At 42.0% G+C, this 20,527-nt stretch overlaps 3 protein-coding genes and 1 long non-coding RNA gene across 7 annotated transcripts; 2 read left to right on the plus strand and 2 right to left on the minus strand.

Moving 5' to 3' along the window:
* Positions 1 to 223: 223 nt before the first annotated feature.
* On the minus strand, positions 224 to 2,856 carry LOC110846413. Its single transcript, XM_022093159.2, has 7 exons — positions 2,654 to 2,856; positions 2,155 to 2,581; positions 1,696 to 2,065; positions 1,376 to 1,627; positions 990 to 1,286; positions 765 to 925; positions 224 to 702 (listed from the first exon to the last, which is right to left on the minus strand). Exons 1-7 carry the CDS (start codon positions 2,747 to 2,749, stop codon positions 458 to 460), a joined length of 1,848 nt encoding a protein of 615 aa, XP_021948851.1. The 5' UTR covers positions 2,750 to 2,856; the 3' UTR covers positions 224 to 457.
* A 1,638-nt stretch (positions 2,857 to 4,494) lies between these two features.
* LOC110846678 lies at positions 4,495 to 6,004 on the plus strand. The gene is made up of 3 exons (XR_002547597.2): positions 4,495 to 4,758; positions 4,913 to 5,074; positions 5,167 to 6,004. It is a non-coding gene; the product is annotated as an uncharacterized LOC110846678 (long non-coding RNA).
* A 2-nt stretch (positions 6,005 to 6,006) lies between these two features.
* On the minus strand, positions 6,007 to 15,087 carry LOC110846677 (general transcription factor 3C polypeptide 3). Of its 4 annotated transcripts, none has more exons than XM_035849415.1 (14): positions 11,507 to 12,145; positions 10,983 to 11,207; positions 10,461 to 10,895; positions 10,021 to 10,389; positions 9,408 to 9,599; positions 9,082 to 9,333; positions 8,721 to 8,971; positions 8,502 to 8,651; positions 8,265 to 8,445; positions 8,051 to 8,200; positions 7,843 to 7,971; positions 6,631 to 7,043; positions 6,441 to 6,562; positions 6,007 to 6,368 (listed from the first exon to the last, which is right to left on the minus strand). In XM_035849415.1, exons 2-14 carry the CDS (start codon positions 10,999 to 11,001, stop codon positions 6,101 to 6,103), a joined length of 2,931 nt encoding a protein of 976 aa, XP_035705308.1. In that variant the 5' UTR covers positions 11,002 to 11,207; positions 11,507 to 12,145; the 3' UTR covers positions 6,007 to 6,100. The 4 variants fall into 4 exon arrangements, with proteins under 4 accessions (XP_035705308.1, XP_021949190.1, XP_035705307.1 ...); XM_022093498.2 differs by having other exon boundaries at positions 11,476 to 12,145; XM_035849414.1 differs by lacking the exon at positions 11,507 to 12,145 and adding an exon at positions 14,964 to 15,087 and having other exon boundaries at positions 6,009 to 6,368.
* A 103-nt stretch (positions 15,088 to 15,190) lies between these two features.
* On the plus strand, positions 15,191 to 20,077 carry LOC110847054. The gene is made up of 4 exons (XM_035849416.1): positions 15,191 to 15,321; positions 17,912 to 18,233; positions 18,838 to 18,936; positions 19,057 to 20,077. Exons 2-4 carry the CDS (start codon positions 17,927 to 17,929, stop codon positions 19,359 to 19,361), a joined length of 711 nt encoding a protein of 236 aa, XP_035705309.1. The 5' UTR covers positions 15,191 to 15,321; positions 17,912 to 17,926; the 3' UTR covers positions 19,362 to 20,077.
* The last annotated feature ends 450 nt before the right edge of the window (positions 20,078 to 20,527 follow it).

Consider the following 20,527-nt stretch of genomic DNA (forward strand, 5'->3'; position numbering starts at 1 on the left):
TCGTGATTCTACCGGAATTGTGACGAGAGACTCTGCTCGCATCATTTTTTGGACAGGGGAAAAACTAATGTGAAATGAAGCGAGGATAAAGCTTCACACAGTCTTCCCTGCATAATGTCACTGGCTAGACCCGATCCAACTCAGTGAAATATGAACCTTGTTTATGGTCTAGGAATATGAGCGAACACAATCAAAATAAAATAACTGGGTCAACGAATTGTTGTTCGTTCGGTTGGAAAGCGATGCATGATTTTACTTCTCACGTTTATAAATACACATTATTACAAATATTATTTTCAGAATAGTTCTGAGGACGGGCATGATTTACGAATTATTGTAAATATCACACGAGCTTTCGGAGCACTTATTCCACCATCACATCTTTACACTTCTACAATTAATTCGCAAACTAATTGCAAAAGTGTAGTAGGCCATCATAATTATGTTTTGCATAGGTTCACAAGAGCATGGGTTGATTCTTGATCGCCGTCATGTTAAGGATTCTGTCGCTCTTAAGACTTGGAGACTTTTTATGGGGTGGTTTTGATGGGACACGGGGTGGATTGACTGGATTGGGACTTTGATGAGGTGGGGGTTGTTGGGTAACGAGGCCGTATCGTTGAAGGTAGTCCTTTGTAGCAAAGGAAAGATTTGATGCTGTCATGCCGTAAAGGGTGGTTTCAGTTGGAACAGCAGCGTTGGCTAGGAAGGGTGTTTTAGTTAAAATTTAGAGGTTATAACACATTACAAAGAATTGCTCTTACCTTGTATCGCATCAAACTCTCGTAACTCATCTGCATTAGCATACTTTTGTGCAAGGGTATGAAAATTCGAACCCGTCCCAGAAGTTATAGCGCACTCCATCGTTTCCGGAATTATGGGTGCACAATTTACGGTTGGAATATAGATCGAGTTGTAGACATTTCTGAAACAATAAAAAATATTAAATTGTTGCATGTAATATGCAAAAATGACTGTCGTATTCTCACTGCTGAATCATGTAGTTGTTTCGGTTCAAATTTGGCATCGGGCGTGAGTTGGTTCGGTTCGGAGAGGTAAAACGAACACCCAAGGTTTCCAGATATTTCTTTGTATTTAGGACAACCTCATCTTCAGGTTTGGATTTTAATCGAGGTTGATTATGACACAAATGCACTTGACCATTGGGCGAGGATGATGATGATGACGAATTTTGAGCTGGAGATCCATTTCGTTCAGACGGAAGGCGATTCTCTTTAGAAAACTGATTCCTAGTTCCTATCCCGTTTGCAATCCAGTTTGTAATCCTTTTTACATAAAATATACATGTGTACATGTGCATATACTGATCACTAACTGGAGACCACATTAAGAAAACATTAGAGAATTTCTTTACCTTTCTCTATTATTATCAAACGCATGTGGTGATGGCTGAGGTGATGGTTTCCATAAGTTGGCCCCAGAAGGAATTTGCTGCTGCTTAGGTATTCGTGAAGCATCGCTCAAAATGCGATTTGTATTGGTCATCACGTTTTGTCCCGGGGGTTTCACCTTAATCACAGGAGAGGAAGCCGAGTTTCCGTCTTCGTCAGAGGATGACCCGTCTGAACAGAATGGTCCCCCATTTCGAAGCACAGGGCTGTCTCCACTAATGAAGTAAAACGAGAGAAGGTTACAAATATATAAATACGCTTTTCCTCAATATAAAACTGTTACCTTCCGCTGTAAAAGCTATCATCGTTAAACTCCTGAAGTTGAAGTGACCTTATCTCACTCGCCTGAGAGATGAGGGCACTTGGTTCATTGAGGGTTACACTTGGAAGTTGGATAGCTGACAGGGAGTCATTATTATACCCTCTCTCCTGGGTCCGAATTCTCTCCAATTGTCCACCCGCACTATTTCTCGCCTTACTGCAGTGAAAATGTTGATGATGTTTGGGAGGCCCGGCTGGGGTGGAAGTTCGGCTGGGCGTGCGACTCTCTGATGTGGTTGTTGTCGTTGTAGTTCTGCTTGGTTGGGAGCGATGAGCCAATTCTGTAGAATTAATAACCTCGTCCGTCTGCACATGGCGAGAAATAAGGGTTCCTAATCGAATTAAAATAATTCGTGGTCAACTTAGTAGTTACTTACAGGCCATCAAGAAAACCATCTAGAATATACTAAAATAAACTTGCCTCGACGGAAGATCTCGGACAGAAATCCATCTTGGAATTGCAAAATTTTATCTAATTTTTCCTCCATCCTTGCTATCATTTCCCGTTGTGATTGCAATTCTTTGAAAACATCTTCACCCATAGACTGACCAGAGTTAGCTTTATCTATCAAAATTTTCCCCTGGCCGGTCGAATTAAGTGTATTGTTTGCTGAGGTCGTTTCTGAATTTCTTGAATGTACCATCGTTACTGGCGAAGTAGTTGCTACCATCCCAGAACTGTTTCGACTTGAGGGTGTCACTGTGCCAGGAGAATTTTGCGACGAATTAGCATTTGGTCTCGGAGTGTTTCCAGACAGAAATTTAGATAGAGAAGGAGAATTGCTAGGAAGCGAAATGATGTCCGACTCGAGAAGTGATATATCGGGTACTTGAGGGACTGGTTTCTCCTAAATTATGTGAAATTTAATTATTCACTATTTTGATAAAACGATTCACGAAAGTAAAACTGAGAAAGTTACCGGAAAGTCAAATGGTGCCGGATACCGGGATATTCTTGGGCGAGGCTCCAAGTCGTCGGAAACGAAACTTAGACCTTGCTCCTGACCTAATGACATCTTACTTAACTAATTGTAAGTGCTGCAAATTAAGCTGAATCTCCCTTTACAAACTGGACTGAGAAGTGAAAATCAGTTATTTTGGAGGCACAAAAGCTTCTCCCGGGATGGCAGGATTCAAAGCAGGCAGAAATAATCTCGTCTCATTCACTTTCTCGTAAAAAAAGTTCTGATTTTGGCAAGAGTAACGAGACCCGGTTTATGCTAATAAAGAGTTCTTATAAAAATAGTTGATTTCACAGAATTAGTCCGCTTCATTAGAAAACCTTCATGAGACCAGATTATCACGAGAAGTATCACAAAACGTAATAAAATCAAAGGTGAAGCAGAAACAAAGATGCGTATGAATTAGAATTATGAAATTTGTCTGAAAAATATGTATTTCTTTTAGTAAACTATTGTCAACTAATACGCGATAGAAACAAGGGTAATTTTCTATTTATTCATGATTGCGCTTTCTAAATACTATCGGCTATAGTAGATTTTGATTTATACCTAAATAATGTCATAAAGTTTGCATCACACCGAATCCTGTCCGCAGTGAGTGAGACTTCCACTGAAATCCACAAAGGAAGACGAATATAGAAGACGTCAAAATGTTAAAGAGACTAACATGACCGACGTCAGACGTCATTGGTCCAAGCGGCTGTTCGAATTCATGGGATTGTTCCTTTTGTACGTGGAGTGAACCAATTGCGCTCTCTCTTCAACTAAAGTTACAAATATTAGATTACAGATTATGCAATACATTATTAAATTGTACAAAATGTGTGCAGGCTTAATTACTGTTTGGGTCGTCGTCATTGCAAGAGCGAGTCTCCTTGGGATAGATTTGTGCCACATCTTGGGCCTCAGAAGTGGGAGGAGGCGTATAAACCGTGGGGTGGGTGGTGGGGCAGGCTGAGTGGGAGTGGCTCTGGACGAGCAGAGGAGAAGGGAGCGTAATCTATTTCAAGCATTGGATCACAGAGTTGCTTGTTAATGCAAATCTCAACATGCCTCATGTACAAATACAACTCGTCAGCTCAGCATTCGATTCACTCAAAGTGAGCATCAGAGAATCAGAAACCTCAACTCATGTGAGAACAGTGGGCTATTCGAGACTTTGAGACAATCTCAGAAAAATCTATTCTCCGACAATTCGCATGGTATTCGGAAGGTGAATAAATCGAATACCGTTTACTGGACAATCAGTCATGTAGTTTTCAAGCGAATATAATGGTCTGTCGACTAGTACTTTGAGGGGATGTTATCTTTGCCGTTGTAGGCAAACTACATTGGGAACTTTTAGGATAAAATTATGTGCCCAAGTAAATGTGCTAATAATGCATACAGGATGGAATTAAAAGAGATTTGCGACATTACAGTGTCCAGGGAACATTTTTACGATGGTTTTGGCTTGTTTCCCGTAAGTGAGACATGGGAGGCCATAGGTCCATGGCCTCTTTGCAACCTACTGCAACCTTTGTAATGCCGATGCACATGCAACATAGCATGTCAAAGGTCAGGAATTCAAACTGCATAGATTTATGCAAATGTTAAGCACTCTCAACATTGCACCACGCTGTATTCCGGTGGGAACATAATGCACATAGGCATCCAGGGAACATGGTTTTTGCCAGCTTGGAAGCAAAAACCACGGCACCGTCGTGAGAAGGAGCGCATCAACCAGCAGCGGACCACGAAGGGGAGACGAGGATATGGATGAGGAGCGTGGGGTGGTGGTAGCAGCGCTCAAGCTCTGCTCCATAAGATCGGAGGCAGTACTGTTCCTGCTCTCGCTAGCGTCTCAACGACTTGCCAAAATATGCCAAAATATGAGGCACCAACTCTGAGAAGCAGAAACCCTTGTTCAGCGTAAGAGTGCCACCCTCAAATTGTTGCAATGGTCGATTCGTGGACACAGTTCCGATAACAGGAACAGTAAATATATACACGGTAAACAGAGCAAAGAAAATGAAAGAGTGGACACCGGATGCTTTGCAAGGTTTAGATTTGCAACCCTCAAGGTAAATTAATATTTAAGATCTTTGTAAAAATAGAAAAAGTAACTTTCGGAAATATAAATATATCAATCAGCTCTCCCTCATGTTTAACAACATAAGCATTTCTTCAGTTGGTATTGATACAAATAATTAATTATAATTTTATAATTCTCCTTAGGCGAACTTCAACAAATTGATTGCATAAAATAATGGACATTCGCGAAAGTGGGTGTGGACACACGCAAACCCCGTAGGAGAACAGGGGACGTTACACTACCTTCGTCAGTTCTTCCCAAGACAGCGAACTGGAACGTTTCGAAAAATATGGAAAGATTCACGGGTGAGAATGACATGCTAATCAATAATCATCTTCCATGCAAAAACGCAAGCAAGTTCAACATTAAGTAAACAATTTAACGTGATTTTCCGCAGAATTTACGACAGCACCCCGGGCTCATCGACCTCGTTCGACTCGTCATGGTCAGCCAACTCTTCCTCGACGTATTCTGCAACCGTGGGGCCGTGAAGACTACGAACTCCGTGATGGCTAAATTCCTCCCTTGAGGACTGAAACATCCGCTCTATCACGGCCCCCACATTCATTGTTGCTGCGACCAACTGAACTTACTGGGCTCTACGATCCAGTATTCAGGTCGCATCAACAACCACATTCACTTCAGGGAAGTTTAAGAGACTCGTCCCTTATGTGGCATCCGGTCCCCTCCTCGCCAACCTGACCGCCGCTGCTGCTAACATCTCTCAGGGGCACATTACTGGTCGTAATCGCCCACTCTGCATTTGCCACCACCCCCGACGACATTTTCGTGTAGCAGGCCAGCCTCCTCTTCAAATTCCCATTCTGGAGAAGGTTTCTCGACTACATGACCGTGCTGGAGCAATTGAACTTTACTTTACAGTCCTGCAATGAAGATATCGCCGTATTCTCCAAACAGGTAAGAGTTGCACATTTTTGTAAGTAGGAAACATCATCTCGGTGGGTGGGTTGTATTATGTTTAGATTTCAGCATACATGTATCTACATACGTTGTTAAACTATACGTTGGGGTGGGGGTGGAATTATAAATGCCGTGTAAATGCATGTCAATTAGTTAACAAATACAAAGTTAACTAATCTAATGTAATCTAATGAAGAAAGTTGATGACCAAAAATATATTCGTTATCGTATTTATGTTGAACTGATAAATTTAAAGGGATTTTTTATAATATGAGATAGAAGATAGATGAAATAAAATTCAAGCTTAACAGCAATCCGATCTTGACATAAAAATTTTATTAATTAATTATGGTTGGTCCATAAATTGAAGTCAGTTGACTAATTCCGTTATAAATAAACCATAACGTCGTTTATATGACGCAATATCTGGAAATGTATCTCTTTGCCAGCCCCCAGGCGCCCACGCTCTTGTAAATCTGTCCCAAATTGAAGGCCGCCTCCCTCCTGAGATCATTGACGTTGTATCCGATGGTGTCCACCCTGAGGTCGGGCAGGGGTTCGCTGATGAGGACACGTTTGTAGTACGTCACCGCGCCTCGGTAGAGACCCAAGTAGTGGTAAAAGCGACCCAAATTGTACCACACCTCCTGACCACATCCACCCCTCAACTCGGCATACCTGAAACCAGAGGGCATACAATGCATTTATTAAATATCCTGTAAAACGTAGAAATTAAGAATCTGGTTTTACCTGTGGATGAAAGCGATACCCTGGACAGCGAGCTCACTCCGATTCGTCACCGATTTCTGAGAGCAGATGTGCATCAGGGTGGAGGCCACGAGGAGGTGGACCAGCGGATCATCTCGTCTCACCTGACAAATTATTTTGATTACAAGACACATACAATGGCTTTTACAGATAACCTGCATTCTTTACTGACCTGCAAAATCGCCATGTACTCCATCAACGCATACTTGTAGGTTCCGTTCATGAGTGAAATGTGGGCATTGAGCATCATCAGCCTCGTGTCGGACGGCCGCTTCATCAATAATCTGACCAGTTGTCGCCCATATCGGGCATGACCACTTTTCCGACACGCCAACGAAATCAGTTTCAAAATCACGGTGGACAATCCGAAGGTGGAGATGAGGGAGCGGACGTGTATCGGCCCAAGCTCGTTGTCACAGTTGAGGATGGTGGCATAGCAGACTTGCAGGTCGAGGTCCTTCTTCATTCGAACGTCCTTGGCGAAAAGGGGCGACGCCCAGACAGTGTAGGCCAGCCGGCACAAAAGGTCAGGCCGATTGAGGGTGAGCAAAGTGTCAAACAACTTTAGGTACACGGTCCACTCTCCTGTTTCATATTTTAAAAATTTCCAAAAATTGAATACAAATTTTGACATCCGAAAATCAAATCATAACAATTTGTTAAACTTTTAGCCCGAGTCAGGGGTTATGGAACTCATGTTCGTCAGTCCATCAGTCAAGTGGTTAATGATCGTAGAAGGCGGATATTCAGGACATTGTGTACTAAAGTGAAAATGCAATGTTATAACGACTAAGTTATTGTGTAGAAGGACCCACGAGGCTGACCCCACTCATCTTTGAAAATGATCCTAGAAATACGCAGAAATTTGGCATGAAGCGGCAGGGGTAGGGTTACAGATATGAAGTAAATTTTACGAGTTTTTTCTAGAGGATTGAACCGGGTCACCCACACTGCCCCTTGAAATAGGTTGAAGAAAGTTGTAATTCGTATCAAGGTTGAATTGAATTGAATTGAATTAAATTGAAGGTGTAAGGGCACATTAGACTAAAGAATATGAGGCAAAGTTTAGGAATACTTTTGCGAGATGAACCCAGCAAGGTTTTTGAAATCGATCCAAGAAAGCTGAAATTCTGCATGCTACATTATGTGAACATTTTGAACCTTGAAGCGTACGTAATAACCCAGAAATGGGGTGTTTCATTGTAAATAAATAAATCAATCAATCAACTTGGCAATTACGAATAGCAGTTGGTAATATTAGTTTGGTCTTCTCACAAAAGCAGACTCTGACCCTGACTCGGGCTAAAGCAGCACTTCACACAGTGTCGGTTTTGTCATAACATATCGTCAATTAACGTCCACTCGATTAGTTTCACTCACTCACCTGTCGCATTGTCGGTGGGCTTGGGGTCGATGCGATTAATGTCTCCATCGGGGAGGGAGTCACCTTTCCGGATGCGAAGCGAACGAAGGCCTTGCAGCATTTGGTTCGTTTGCGACGTGATTACCAGCGCTGCATGAAAACAATTACCGAAATTACTAAGTATTTAATATGCAATATAGCACAAAATGAAGATTATATTTATATGTACCGTGAGCCTCGTCGTAATTTCTGACCTCGGGACAGTGTCGGCTAAAGAGTTGGAGGGCCGTGTCGTAAAATTCGTTGAGTCGGTTCCGACTGAAGAGAATGTTGCACTTTTCCACCATCAAGTCCTGGTCGATCAAATCCTCCATCTCATCTGCAAAATCACAAAGTTGCATTAACATGCAAAAAATTGTATGCAAAAACTACCATCTACTTACGTTGACTCAAGCTCTGGAGGGCTACATCGAACCTGCCCAACTTTTGGAGGATGACGGACAAATTTAGCCTGGCGACCTTGTGTCCAGGAGCCAGCCTGATCACGGTCGAGTAGGCCTCCGCACTGTCCTCCACGCGATTAAGGAGAAATAAACATTCCGCGTAACGGAGCCAAATCTCGGCCTGCAGAATAATAAATATAAAATTGCCACCAGTTTACCAGTAGAGTTTTTGCGTACCATGGAGTACTTGTCCGTGTTGACGAGAGTTTCAAGGATGGAAAGGGATTCCTCGAACCGCTGCTTGGCCAAGTATGCCTCTCCAATCTCGTACAGCTGGATCCCAAACGTTTCCAGCGGCTCCGTTTCACGTAACATGGTCACCACTGGCTGCAAATAACACACAATAATCATAAACTTGCCTAAATTTGCATAAAATTTAAAGAGTGTGTGGGTTACTTTGATCATGTCGAATGCTTCGAGATGGATGAGGATGATGCAGAGTTTTTGAGTGAGATCAGAGTGGAGGGCGGTGGGGACGCAGCAACGACGTCCTCCTTCGGCCAGCGATGCCGTCAACGAGCTCCTCTCCTTGAACGAGATTTTCGGGATGGCCGGTTCGAACCGCACCCCCGAGAAACGCATGAACAAAGTCACCGCCTTTACGTACTTTTTCAGAGAAATACACACCTCAGCCAAAAGGTTCATTTCTGCACCAAAATAAAAACTCCAAATTAATTGCCACACTTTTTTTTATATAGATATCAATATATTATCGGTCGGTTATATAGATATAACCGAAGCATTTTATCTTTTTTACCGGCCGTGGTTACATTATCACTGAACTTTGTGACAGCGCCCATGAGGACGTTGTAGGCCTGGTCGAGCTCGTCCGCCTTGAAGTGAATGCCTGCCACCCTCTTGGCCACGTCCATGTACGTCTCTGCGTCCTCTTCTGACATTCCCAACGCCTTGTGATAACCGCGCAATGCTCCCCGCACGTCACCCGTCTCGGCCAGAAGCTCACTCCGTCGCATGTACGATTTGGCGTTGGTAGGATGCGACATGATTGCTAAAAAATAAAAATAGAATAAAAACATTCCCGAAAAACAATTAATCACAAAAAACGAGGTAAAAAAAGCTCACCCTTCCTGAGACACATGACGGCTTGCGGAATATTGCCTTCCTCCACGGACAATTCTGCCAATCTTGGCCAGTCGTCGAAATTTTTGGGGTCGAGGAGGCCAGAAATGAGGAAGAACTGCAACGCTCTCTTCATTCGACCCTGATTCTCGTAAATCATCGCCAACGTGTGGAACGGATCTTTATATGTCGGCTCTATTTATTAAAAAAACATGGTCAATTTCCATATCCACATCCACGTGGGAGTGTATCGCTGCTGGCTGACTGGGTCGGTGACATAGTTGAGAAGGGTATTGTGCACTTTGACATCCAACAATTTCCACTCTATACTAATCCCAACCCCTTGCATTATATGTGTAACGAAATCACTTTTAAAATTAAAGCCTCAATGTGTTTGTAGTAGGCAACATCAGTCAAGTGATTGGAGCAGGATCGCAATCGTTGAGCAGCAATTGTTGGATGGAAACTGACACCAAATCGTTGCGAAGTGGGTACCTCATTTTCTCTCTGTGCAGAGTAGAGAGAGAAAATGAGGTCCCCACGCCACTTATGTTTTCTCCTTTTTTGCCCGTCGATTGACGGGGGTTTAAACTCGTTGGATATATTGCACACTCACGCTCTTTAATAATCTCCAAGCAAATGCTCTCTGCACCCGTCAGGTCCCCCCGAGCACAACGGACGTGTGCTTCTCCCATCATGTTTTTAATCGTGGGTGGCATCTTCCTCTTCTTCCTCACACTGAACGTGGCCATGTCGTCGCCCGTGCGGAAAAATTCTCCTCGCAATTTGGCTTCTGCGGTGCTATCCTCTCCCTCGACACCCGGGTGGTGTATGGCGGTGACGTCGTCCGTTGGCGATTTATCAGCCGGGGACGGATTCACAAGCACGAGACTGGGCTGATTCACCTTTTCAACAGCTTCCTGCTGTACTTTGTACCGTTCAAAATCCTCCATCCGGGCAGCAAAGTCTGTCGCTGACATTTCGCCTAACAGGTACAATTGTCAGGTTATGATAACCTATAATATCTAATTGATAATCGTTATTTCGACTACTCACCCTGCAAGTACTGTGACGTCGCCCTCCTGATTTCCTCATCGGGATCGTCATCATCGTCGTCTGCAAGGAGCGAACCCACGTTTTGTATCAGTGTCAATGTGTTCGTCGTTGATCCTCGAGACGTTCCTGGTTGGGGGGATTCTCCTCGACCACTTGTCGACATGGGGCGCAAGTCAGTGATTAGTCGCCTTTTTCTCTTTCCTCCTCCAGCACCACTCTGACTGCTTTTCGTGGACCGTGTTGATTTAGTGGGAGAGGGACGTGACCTTCGTTTTGGTGAAATTGTTTCGAGAACGACTTCACCTTGGTCCATCATCATCTCTCCGCCGTCGTCATCGTCGGAGGGAACCTCCATCAAGTTCTGCAGGTCGGCGCGGTCCACGACGAGAGCGGTCGAAGGGTCATCTTCCTCTTCATTGGAAGAGTCGCCAATCTCTAAAAAGAGTATAATAAACAAGCAAATTATTAACTGGTTGCTTCTGTTGAAAGACAAGTTGAAAGAGAATTTTAAGAAAAGCTTACCAAAACCGGCATTTGCCATTTCTAATCAAAATTGCTCAACAAACAACAGATGTTACAACTAATTGCAAGTAATCATGACACGAGTTATAAAATTCCAAGTTATCAGTTGGCTGCTTAATTGGTTTCACTGTTTTTAATTATTTTGAACAATGTAAACAATGAATAAATTCCGGAGCAAAATCGTTGTTGTTTTCTACTCGTGTTAAAAGTGTGTGGCTGCCGGGTCTGAAAGAGAGAAATGTGAAACTATGTAATCCCTTTACGGGTGCTGGATGGTGATTTGGTGATGCATGCCAATCAAAATCAAACTCTGCTTGGGAGATACTAAAATACACGGTCAATACGGCCGCGGTCACGGTCAACTGACCGTGACCGTGACCGTGACCGTGGCCGTGGCTGTGGCCGTGGACCAAAAACTTCCCCCATGGATGTAGGGGGTGTGGTTGACCGTGACCGTGACCGTGGCCGTGACCGTGGATTACAGAAATTTTACCGTGGTTGAATGCAAGTGACCGTGGACTCACAAAAGTTGACCGTGGGGTGAAATAAGTGACCGTGGATGACCGTAGGGTCAAATAAGTTGACCGTGGACGCAAATAAGTGACCGTGGATGACCGTAGGGTCAAATAAACCGTAGTAACGTTAGAAGTAGCTCACCCTGTAATATATAATTACCTGGCACCTTTGCACCTTGGGTGCAAAATTATAGTAGTTCAACAAAATAGATCAATAATTTTTAAGCAATTATGCACCAGTGGTGCATAAAAATGAAGCATAAAATAGATCAATAATTATTATGCAATTATGCATCAATGGTGCAGAAAGACGAGGAAGATGGCAAAGTATTTTGCACCACTGTTGGAGATTAACCGTGGTGGGTCAAATAAAATTTCAAAAAATTTGTGTCAAAATTATATAATAAATTCTCCCGGCTATTCTGTACCATTGGTGCGTTTTGCATCATTGTTTCGCATCATTTTGTGTTACCGATTGTTAGATACCAACGGTGCTATTAATTTATTAAAAAATGGACCTGATCCATTCTAGTGAGTATCAACTGATGCTCATCCAATTGTTTCGCATCAGCTTGGATAACCAACTGTTCAATACCAACGGTGCTACCTATTCCAAAATTGTAGTCCTTTCTCGATCCATTTGCACAATTAATTCGCACCATTTGCGCCACGGATTGTTCGATACCAATGGTGCGCCTAATTTATTCTATAATGGTCAAGGGGATTATTAATTAGCATCAATTGATGCAAAAAACTCGTGAACACCCAGACAGACGGACGGACGGAATTCACGGAGAGGAATTCAATAGCTCTCATGCTTCGCAGGGTGAGCTAATAAGTGACCGTGGACGCAAATAAGTTGACCGTGGACGCAAATAAGTGACCGTGGATGACCGATGACCGTGGACGCAAATAAGTGACCGTGGGGTCAAATAAACCGTTGTAACGTTAGAAATAGCTCGCCCTGAAACAGAATTTGAGCATAACTTCGCACCGAAGGTGCCAAATAATCGGACAAATCAGATACATAATTTTGACACAATTTTGCACGAATGGTACACTACAATCCCCGCAAATAGATGCAACATTTTTATGTATACAATTTGGCACCAATGGTGGAAAATAAGCAGACAAAATAGACCAACAAATTTGACATAATTTCGACTTTTTCGCCCCCTGCCGTAGGTACGTAGTACTACCGGTTATTCTGCACTTTTGGTGCGAATGGCATCAATTCCCCCAATTGCTTGGCACCATTTTGTGTCATCGCTTGTGCGGTACGAATGGGGCTATTAATATCCTAAAATATGGACATGGTCCTATTTAATTAGCATCAATTGATGCAAAATTCTCGTTAACAGACAGACAGACGGACAGACAGACAGACGGACAAGAGGAATTCAATAGCTCTCATGCTACGCAGGGCGAGCTAATAAGTGACCGTGGGGCCAAATAAGCTGACCGTGGATGAAAATAAGTGACCGTGGAGCCAAATAGGTTGACCGTGGACGCAAATAAGTGACCGCGGGGTGAAATAAGTTGACCGTGGATGCAAATAAGTGACCGTGGAGCCAAATAGGTTGACCGTGGACGCAAATAAGTGACCGCGGGGTGAAATAAGTTGACCGTGGATGCAAATAAGTGACCGTGGGGTGAAATAAGTTGACCGTGGATGCAAATAAGTGACCGTGGGGCCAAATAAGCTGACCGTGGATGAAAATAAGTGACCGTGGAGCCAAATAGGTTGACCATGGACGCAAATAAGTGACCGTGGGGTGAAATAAGTTGACCGTGGATGCAAATAAGTGACCGTGGAGCCAAATAGGTTGACCGTGGACGCAAATAAGTGACCGCGGGGTGAAATAAGTTGACCGTGGATGCAAATAAGTGACCGTGGGGTGAAATAAGTTGACCGTGGATGCAAATAAGTGACCGTGGGGCCAAATAAGCTGACCGTGGATGAAAATAAGTGACCGTGGAGCCAAATAGGTTGACCATGGACGCAAATAAGTGACCGTGGGGTGAAATAAGTTGACCGTGGATGCAAATAAGTGACCGAGGGGTCAAATAAGTTGAGCGTCGACGGAAATAGGTGACCGTGGGTTCAAATAAGTTGACCTTGGATGACCGTTGGGCCGAATAAGTTGACTGTGGACGGAAATAAGAAGGCATAAGAAGGACTTGTGTAGAAAGTAGGCTTGCCACGAAATATACAATACGGTGTGATATTTATTTTGACATTAAGCACGTCGACGGTGAATGTACTTCTGTTCATATGTATAAAATTTCAAATTTTTTAGTTTCAACACGAGCTGACTAATTCACCCCAGAATGGAAACCAACGTCAAACGTCAACGTTTTTTTCCAAATTCCATCTAGCGCCTGATTGCTTTTCTCAGAAACCGACGCCATTTCAAATAGCCAAACGAATAACAATCGAGATGACTTCACACGCCTTTTCTTCACAAAACGTTATACAAAATTATCACTTCATATTATTAATGTAGGCCTCCGTTTTCCGCAACACAGCCGTGTAACTTATGACTTTTTTTCAGATTGTTATTAATTAATTAACAATAAATATTTAATTAATTGGCATACATATGTCCTATATATGCCCTATCGTGACGTCATCCTTTTATGGTGGTCAATTTCTGAACAAACCCCTTGCGTACTGTTTTGGATACTTTTAGGCTTTTTAAGATGGCCTTATAGATTTGTCGCGACGTTTCTCTGTCCGTCTGTAGGCACGATAACTCTCTTTAACATTTCTTTCTTAAGAAAATTATCAATTCCGTTCCGTCACAACGCCAAGTTTATGACGACGGATAATTTCTTTGTTCCGAAGCAACGTTCGAAATTTGGGGATGGATATACTCATCGTTAGGAAGGAAAGGGTTAAACAAAAGCTATCGACTTGAAATTTTGCATACTTCAACTTCGGGCAAAAAGTAAGGTTGAGTTCGGAGATAGCATGATCGGTCAAGTGGTTGGTTGGGGATTTGAAGTTGGTGGTCGTTTAGGTGGATCAGGTGGACCCCACAAAAATTTAAATGTCATAGAAACGTTCCAAATTTGTCGTGGGAGGCTGACATGTGACATGAAGTTAATAATATTCCACATATTGGGAGTCCGACTTTCAAATATCATCTTAAATGGCCCACAAAGTTGCTTGGAGTAGGTTTTTCTTCCACCGTCGTACACGACACGACGTTTCATTTTTTCACAAAAGTTATTTTGCCTCTGATAATATTTGAACCAATAAATTGATTGATACTCTTCTATTCAAATTTTATGACCTCTACGATCTGTTTTTCGGCACATGTTGAAGTGAAAAAGTTTCTAAGTTTTGTACACCAAAGGAGAAATCTATAAGTTGTTATGGGAGATTAAATTTAGGTGTCGCGACTATTCGCAGTAAAATTTCCTTGTCGAAAGGGGTCATAACCGGAGATTTGGCACGTACCAGCGTTCTCAACTCTTTCACCGTGGTGGTGGATTCGTCCGAAGACGACATTTTGAATTACTAAATAAATTATTCCCTAAATGAAAAAGGCAAACAACAGTGGTTTTCACTTGAAAACTCCACTCTCAGCTGACACTAACACTCACAAATTCTCCTTTTTCTTGAGTGAAGACCCAATTTCATTGAGAATACCGAGTTGAGTGGAGAATCGACACCCACTTAGCAAAGTGTGAGTGTATATGGAGATTTTTTTGTGATTCAGAACACGGCCGTAATATCTTCCTTCGTGCCAAATGTCATTGACCTATACCAATTTTTCAAATTCATGAAATCCAACTGAAATTTGGTAGACAAGTTGGTAAGAGCTCCTAATGGAACAATATAAATTAATATAGGAGAAATTTTCATCTGGAGTACCCTACGGTCGAGGGGTTAAAATTAATGACATTTCTTTATGAGACTCTCATAAGGAAATGTCTCTAATTATAATTCCTAAACCGTATTGGGTGACCCAAACCGATTTTTTGAAATCCTCGTATCGAGTGTGTCAAATAGCCTACCAATTGTTATTAATGGAAGAATGTGGATTTAAATTTTTAAAAAACCAAATCAATTTGAATTTTTAAATTTTTTAAAATACATTTATTGCAAAATTTCATGAAAAAAATCGGATTGAGTGGTAACCACAACTTGGCCTGACTCTGGCTACATCAAGTCTGCACTGTATGTTTATCATTACCTTATTGGAATTCTAACTATAGCAATTTTATATTAATAGATTCTCACAATCTAGGAAATCATTAAAATTGTAATTGGTGGCTAGCAATATCGTTCTCATTGGAAATTTTGTATTAAAAAAAATTGTGTCCCCTTCTGGACGTATTTACTTAAATAAATATATTACTCTTAAAAACGTGAGTCCACTCATGACTTGAGTTTGAGTCGTCAACATTTAAGTTTAGTTGAGTTTGAGTCGAAACGAATTTGAATCAGGTTGAGTTTGAGTCGAAACGAATTTGAACCAGGTTGAGTTTGAGTCGAAACGAATTTGAATCAGGTTGAGTTTGAGTCGACAATTTTTCTTGTTGAGTTGGATTGAGTTAATCCTCAACTCATCGGAACCATCGGACGTTCTATTTAAAGCAATCCCAAATTTCTAAACCCAGTATTTTACGGTCACACGGTAACTTATTTCCGTCCACGTCCAACTTAATTGGCCCCACGGTCATCCACGGTCAACTTATTTGGACCCACAGTCACTTATTTCCGCCCACAGTCAACTTATTTGGCCCCACGGTCATCCACGGTCAACTTATTTGAACCCACGGTCACTTATATTGAACCAGGGTCAACTTATTTGACTCTGCGGTCATCCACGGTCAACTTATTTGACTCTGCGGTCATCCACGGTCAACTTATTTGACTCTGCGGTCATCCACGGTCAACTTATTTGACTCTGCGGTCATCCACGGTCAACTTATTTGAACCCACGGTCACTTATTTCCGTCGACGCTCAACTTATTTGACCCCACGGTCACTTATTTGCACCCACGGTCAACTTATTTGACACTACGGTCAACTTATTTGACACTACGGTCATGCACGGTCACTTATTTATGTCCTCGGTCAACTTATTTGACCCCACGATCATCCACGGTCACTTATTTGCGTCCACGGTCAACTTATTTGGCCCCACGGTCACTTATTTGCGTCCACGGTCAACTTATTTGGCTCCACGGTCACTTATTTGTGTCCACGGTCACTTATTTGCGTCCACGGTCACTTATTTGCGTCCACGGTCAACTTATTTGACCCTACGGTCATCCACGGTCACTTATTTGCGTCCACGGTCAACTTATTTGACCCTACGGTCATCCACGGTCACTTATTTGCGTCCACGTTCAACTTATTTGACCCTACGGTCATCCACGGTCACTTATTTGCGTCCACGGTCACTTATTTGCGTCCACGGTCAACTTATTTGACCCTACGGTCATCCACGGTCACTTATTTGCGTCCACGGTCAACTTATTTGACCCTACGGTCATCCACGGTCACTTATTTGCGTCCACGTTCAACTTATTTGACCCTACGGTCATCCACGGTCACTTATTTCGCCCCACGGTCAACTTTTGTGTGTCCACGGTCACTTGCATTCAACCACGGTAAAATTTCTGTAATCCACGGTCACGGTCACGGTCACGGCCACGGTCACGGTCACGGTCAGTTGACCGTGACCGTGGCCGTATTGACCGTGTATTTTAGTATCTCCCCTCTGCTTCATGTTATCCTAAAGCATTGCATGCTAAATTTTGAATGCCAATAAAATTAACCGTTTGAAAATTATTTTAAAATTAATCAGTGTGTAAACTATCAATAAAATACAGTAATAAAATGTATATGTACAGTCAAATATGAAGTCATGCAAAATTGTCAAAGTTTTCCACCCAAACCCCGATTTTTGTATTTATAATAAAAATAATGCTTTAATAATGAAATCTTAATCAAAATGTACAAATCTGAAATAAATATGTACAGACTTTTCGGGCGTAGGGCATAGCTCGCGATAAATTGATTGGTCCACTCTGGAGCAAAAACCCTGCTACTACAATGAGAATGCATACGAACAACAACCTGCTGCGGAATTTGTTGGAGGAACGGAAGAGCCTCTTCCAAAGAGGGTGGTCAAGTTAAAAAAATTACAAATTGTATTATGTTTGGAAGTGCCTATGTATTTTAATGGTAATTATAAGTTGGTATCCAAGTCTTTGTTTTGTTTTCCATTATCGACAATTGACATCAAATCACAATTAGCTTATTCATTCTCACATGTAACTCTAAAACACAATAGTCCATTGAAGCGCAATATAATGCAAGTAACATTCCACCATAAAAATATCACATTTTAAACTTTAACCACGAACAATTAACCAATCAAGTATATTTAGAAAAAATCCATCATCATGACGTTCCCAACTCTAGCCCTTTCTCCATCCCGTTTACTAATCGTCCTCGCATTTGGCAACCTCTTCTCTATTTCGGACGCCAAAAATTCCACAATCCGATGTGAACGGCGAGACAGGTGTTTGTGTCCCACGGACCCAGTCACCGCACGCTATTCCGACCCAGAGGACCCCAGTTGTGATCGCTACTACTTGTGCCACATGGGGAATGCTTTCCTCAAATATTGCGATGTTCGAAACGCCTTCCATCCGGAGAAGAAGGAATGTCTGCCGAGGATAAGTGTTCCTGAGGCTCTTTGTCCGGCAGGTTGGTAATTCGAGTACAGTCCTAGAAAACTGGCAACACTGACCCCAGTACATATATGACACCACCGGTACGGTAATAACGGACCGCTTAGTAATGTTGTGGAAATGACAAATTTGCCACTCACAACGGGGATGCAAACCATCATGTTCGACCCAGATTATTTTTTAGCCATGTTGGTTTGAAAGAGCTCTCTTTAGAAACAACATTTCGCAGATGCGCAAAATTAAGCGAATTTTGAATAAAACGCTTGGTGTTCGAGCGAAATCTGGGCCTTGTGGCAGCAGCCTTTTCTCGCACTGACTCCTCGTGAAACACGAGCGTTTTCGCGAACTTGAGGCACTCATAACGCTCTGAATTTTGCGCATCTGCGCAAGTGTCGTACCAAATGTTGTTTCTAAAGCGTTGGTCCTTCAAATTGAGTTGGCCAAAAAATAATCTGGTTTGAAGAACATGGTTTTCGCCCCCATTGTCAGAAATAAACTACTACCAATCCGGTAGTAGTTTATCAAATCAATACCAGTACGGAGAATATGCGACTCTACCAGATTTTTTAACAATGAAAATGAAAAAATATGTAACGAACAACAATACTTCTCATTTCTAGCCGTAAATTGTGACAAAAATGGATTTCAAGCAGACCCCAAAGACTGCACCATGTACTACATGTGCTTTTACCGACAAGCTTATCATTACGGGTGTGAAGGTAAGAATAAGAATTGTTGGCACGGATGTGATTCTGTGGCCAACGCGATATTGTCGCAATGTTAATCAGCACTGGTCCTATTACAATTCTATGACTTACTGGAGAATGATATGCCCAAAGTTGACCACTACTACGATAAGGACAAGGAGGAGTGTCTCTTGGACAAAGTGAAGTCATCCAGTTGCAGAAAAGCGAGAAGTGAAGTTCAGCCGGAAACCAGCAACCCACCAGCAAAACACCCAAAGAGGATGCTCACCGAGTTTGTAGAACCCTTGCCCCAAGATCTTGGTCAAGATCAAGACCAAGATCCAGGCGAAGATTCAGAATACGAATATTCAGACGAAACTGGCGAATATGACGAGGGCAAAGCACCAGAAAGTAAAACCATCTACTACAGTTTGCTAGAAAATGAGCTCAATCTATAAGAAAACACTAAGTTATGATTGATTTGAAATATGTCGTAATTCTATTTTCTGTTCTTTTCGTGTGCTAATATATGTATACATAAATTCGTATAAAAATGAAAAGTCCCAGGTTGACGCCGAACTTTTTAATGCATTTTGTATATTTGTTAAAAAACACAATTTTTATTTATTCATTTTTGGTCCAAATGACATCATGCGAGAACATGCATGCAGAGTAGGTTATAGAGTTTTTTGTAATTCAGAAAACGTTTGAAATGGCTGAAGATGCGGAAGGTGAAGAAAGTCGTCAAAGTTGTTGTGGAACGATCTGCATCCTGAAAATTGACCACCCCCACATTCCCTCGACCTCGGACCCTATTTGAAAAAAATCGTCAGTAGATTCAAGGGTAGTAACGACTAACGAGCAAATAACGAGTATGCATTCTCTGCTAAATAGTTGCTTCGCTAAAGGATTTTTTCCTCAACGAATGAGGGAAATTATGTATAAACAAGGAAACTTAAATGCAATTAAAACACTAGTTCAAGTAAACGAAAGAGATTAAATATAAATAATGGCAAGCTGGTCATTGCCCGTGTAAGTGCTAAGAAATAATCGACATGAATTCAGATCCGTTATCAGTCATGCATTCTCATGATCGCAATCAGTTTAGTTTTGACCTCTCCAGACGAAGATTAATTAAATATGTACCGTTATAAATTTCTGAAAATAAATTGTTGCTATTCTACTCTTAAAGTTTCCATCAAAAATGGTTAAAAACTACAAAAGTTAAGCACTCGTTGAGCAGAAATCTAAAATTGCAGACAATCGCATTCGTCTTCCAATGACATTTTGTGTAAATATTATGTATGCCCCCAAATAATGCAGTGAATCCAATTTAGCTGGCTTTCCATAAAATGTATTTAGTATTTTATCACGGGAAATTATTCAGGGTTAAAGACATTTTTTGCCGACTGGATTTCTCAATGGGAAACAGTTCAATGTCAGCAAAGCATTGCAATGTGCAAGCCAAAAAGTGCATCCGAACTTCCATACTGATTTATGTATACTGATTGTGAGTTAGATTCAAATATTTTACTTGGAGCAGTTTGCCCACATCATGCACGAAGAGCGACGATATGTCAAATGTCGAGTCTGAATTTCCTTCAACATATCGCAAAAGGGGGTC

This window comes from Folsomia candida, unplaced genomic scaffold (assembly GCF_002217175.1).
Source record: "Folsomia candida strain VU population unplaced genomic scaffold, ASM221717v1 Fcan01_Sc003, whole genome shotgun sequence".
Lineage (NCBI taxonomy): Eukaryota > Metazoa > Arthropoda > Collembola > Entomobryomorpha > Isotomidae > Folsomia > Folsomia candida.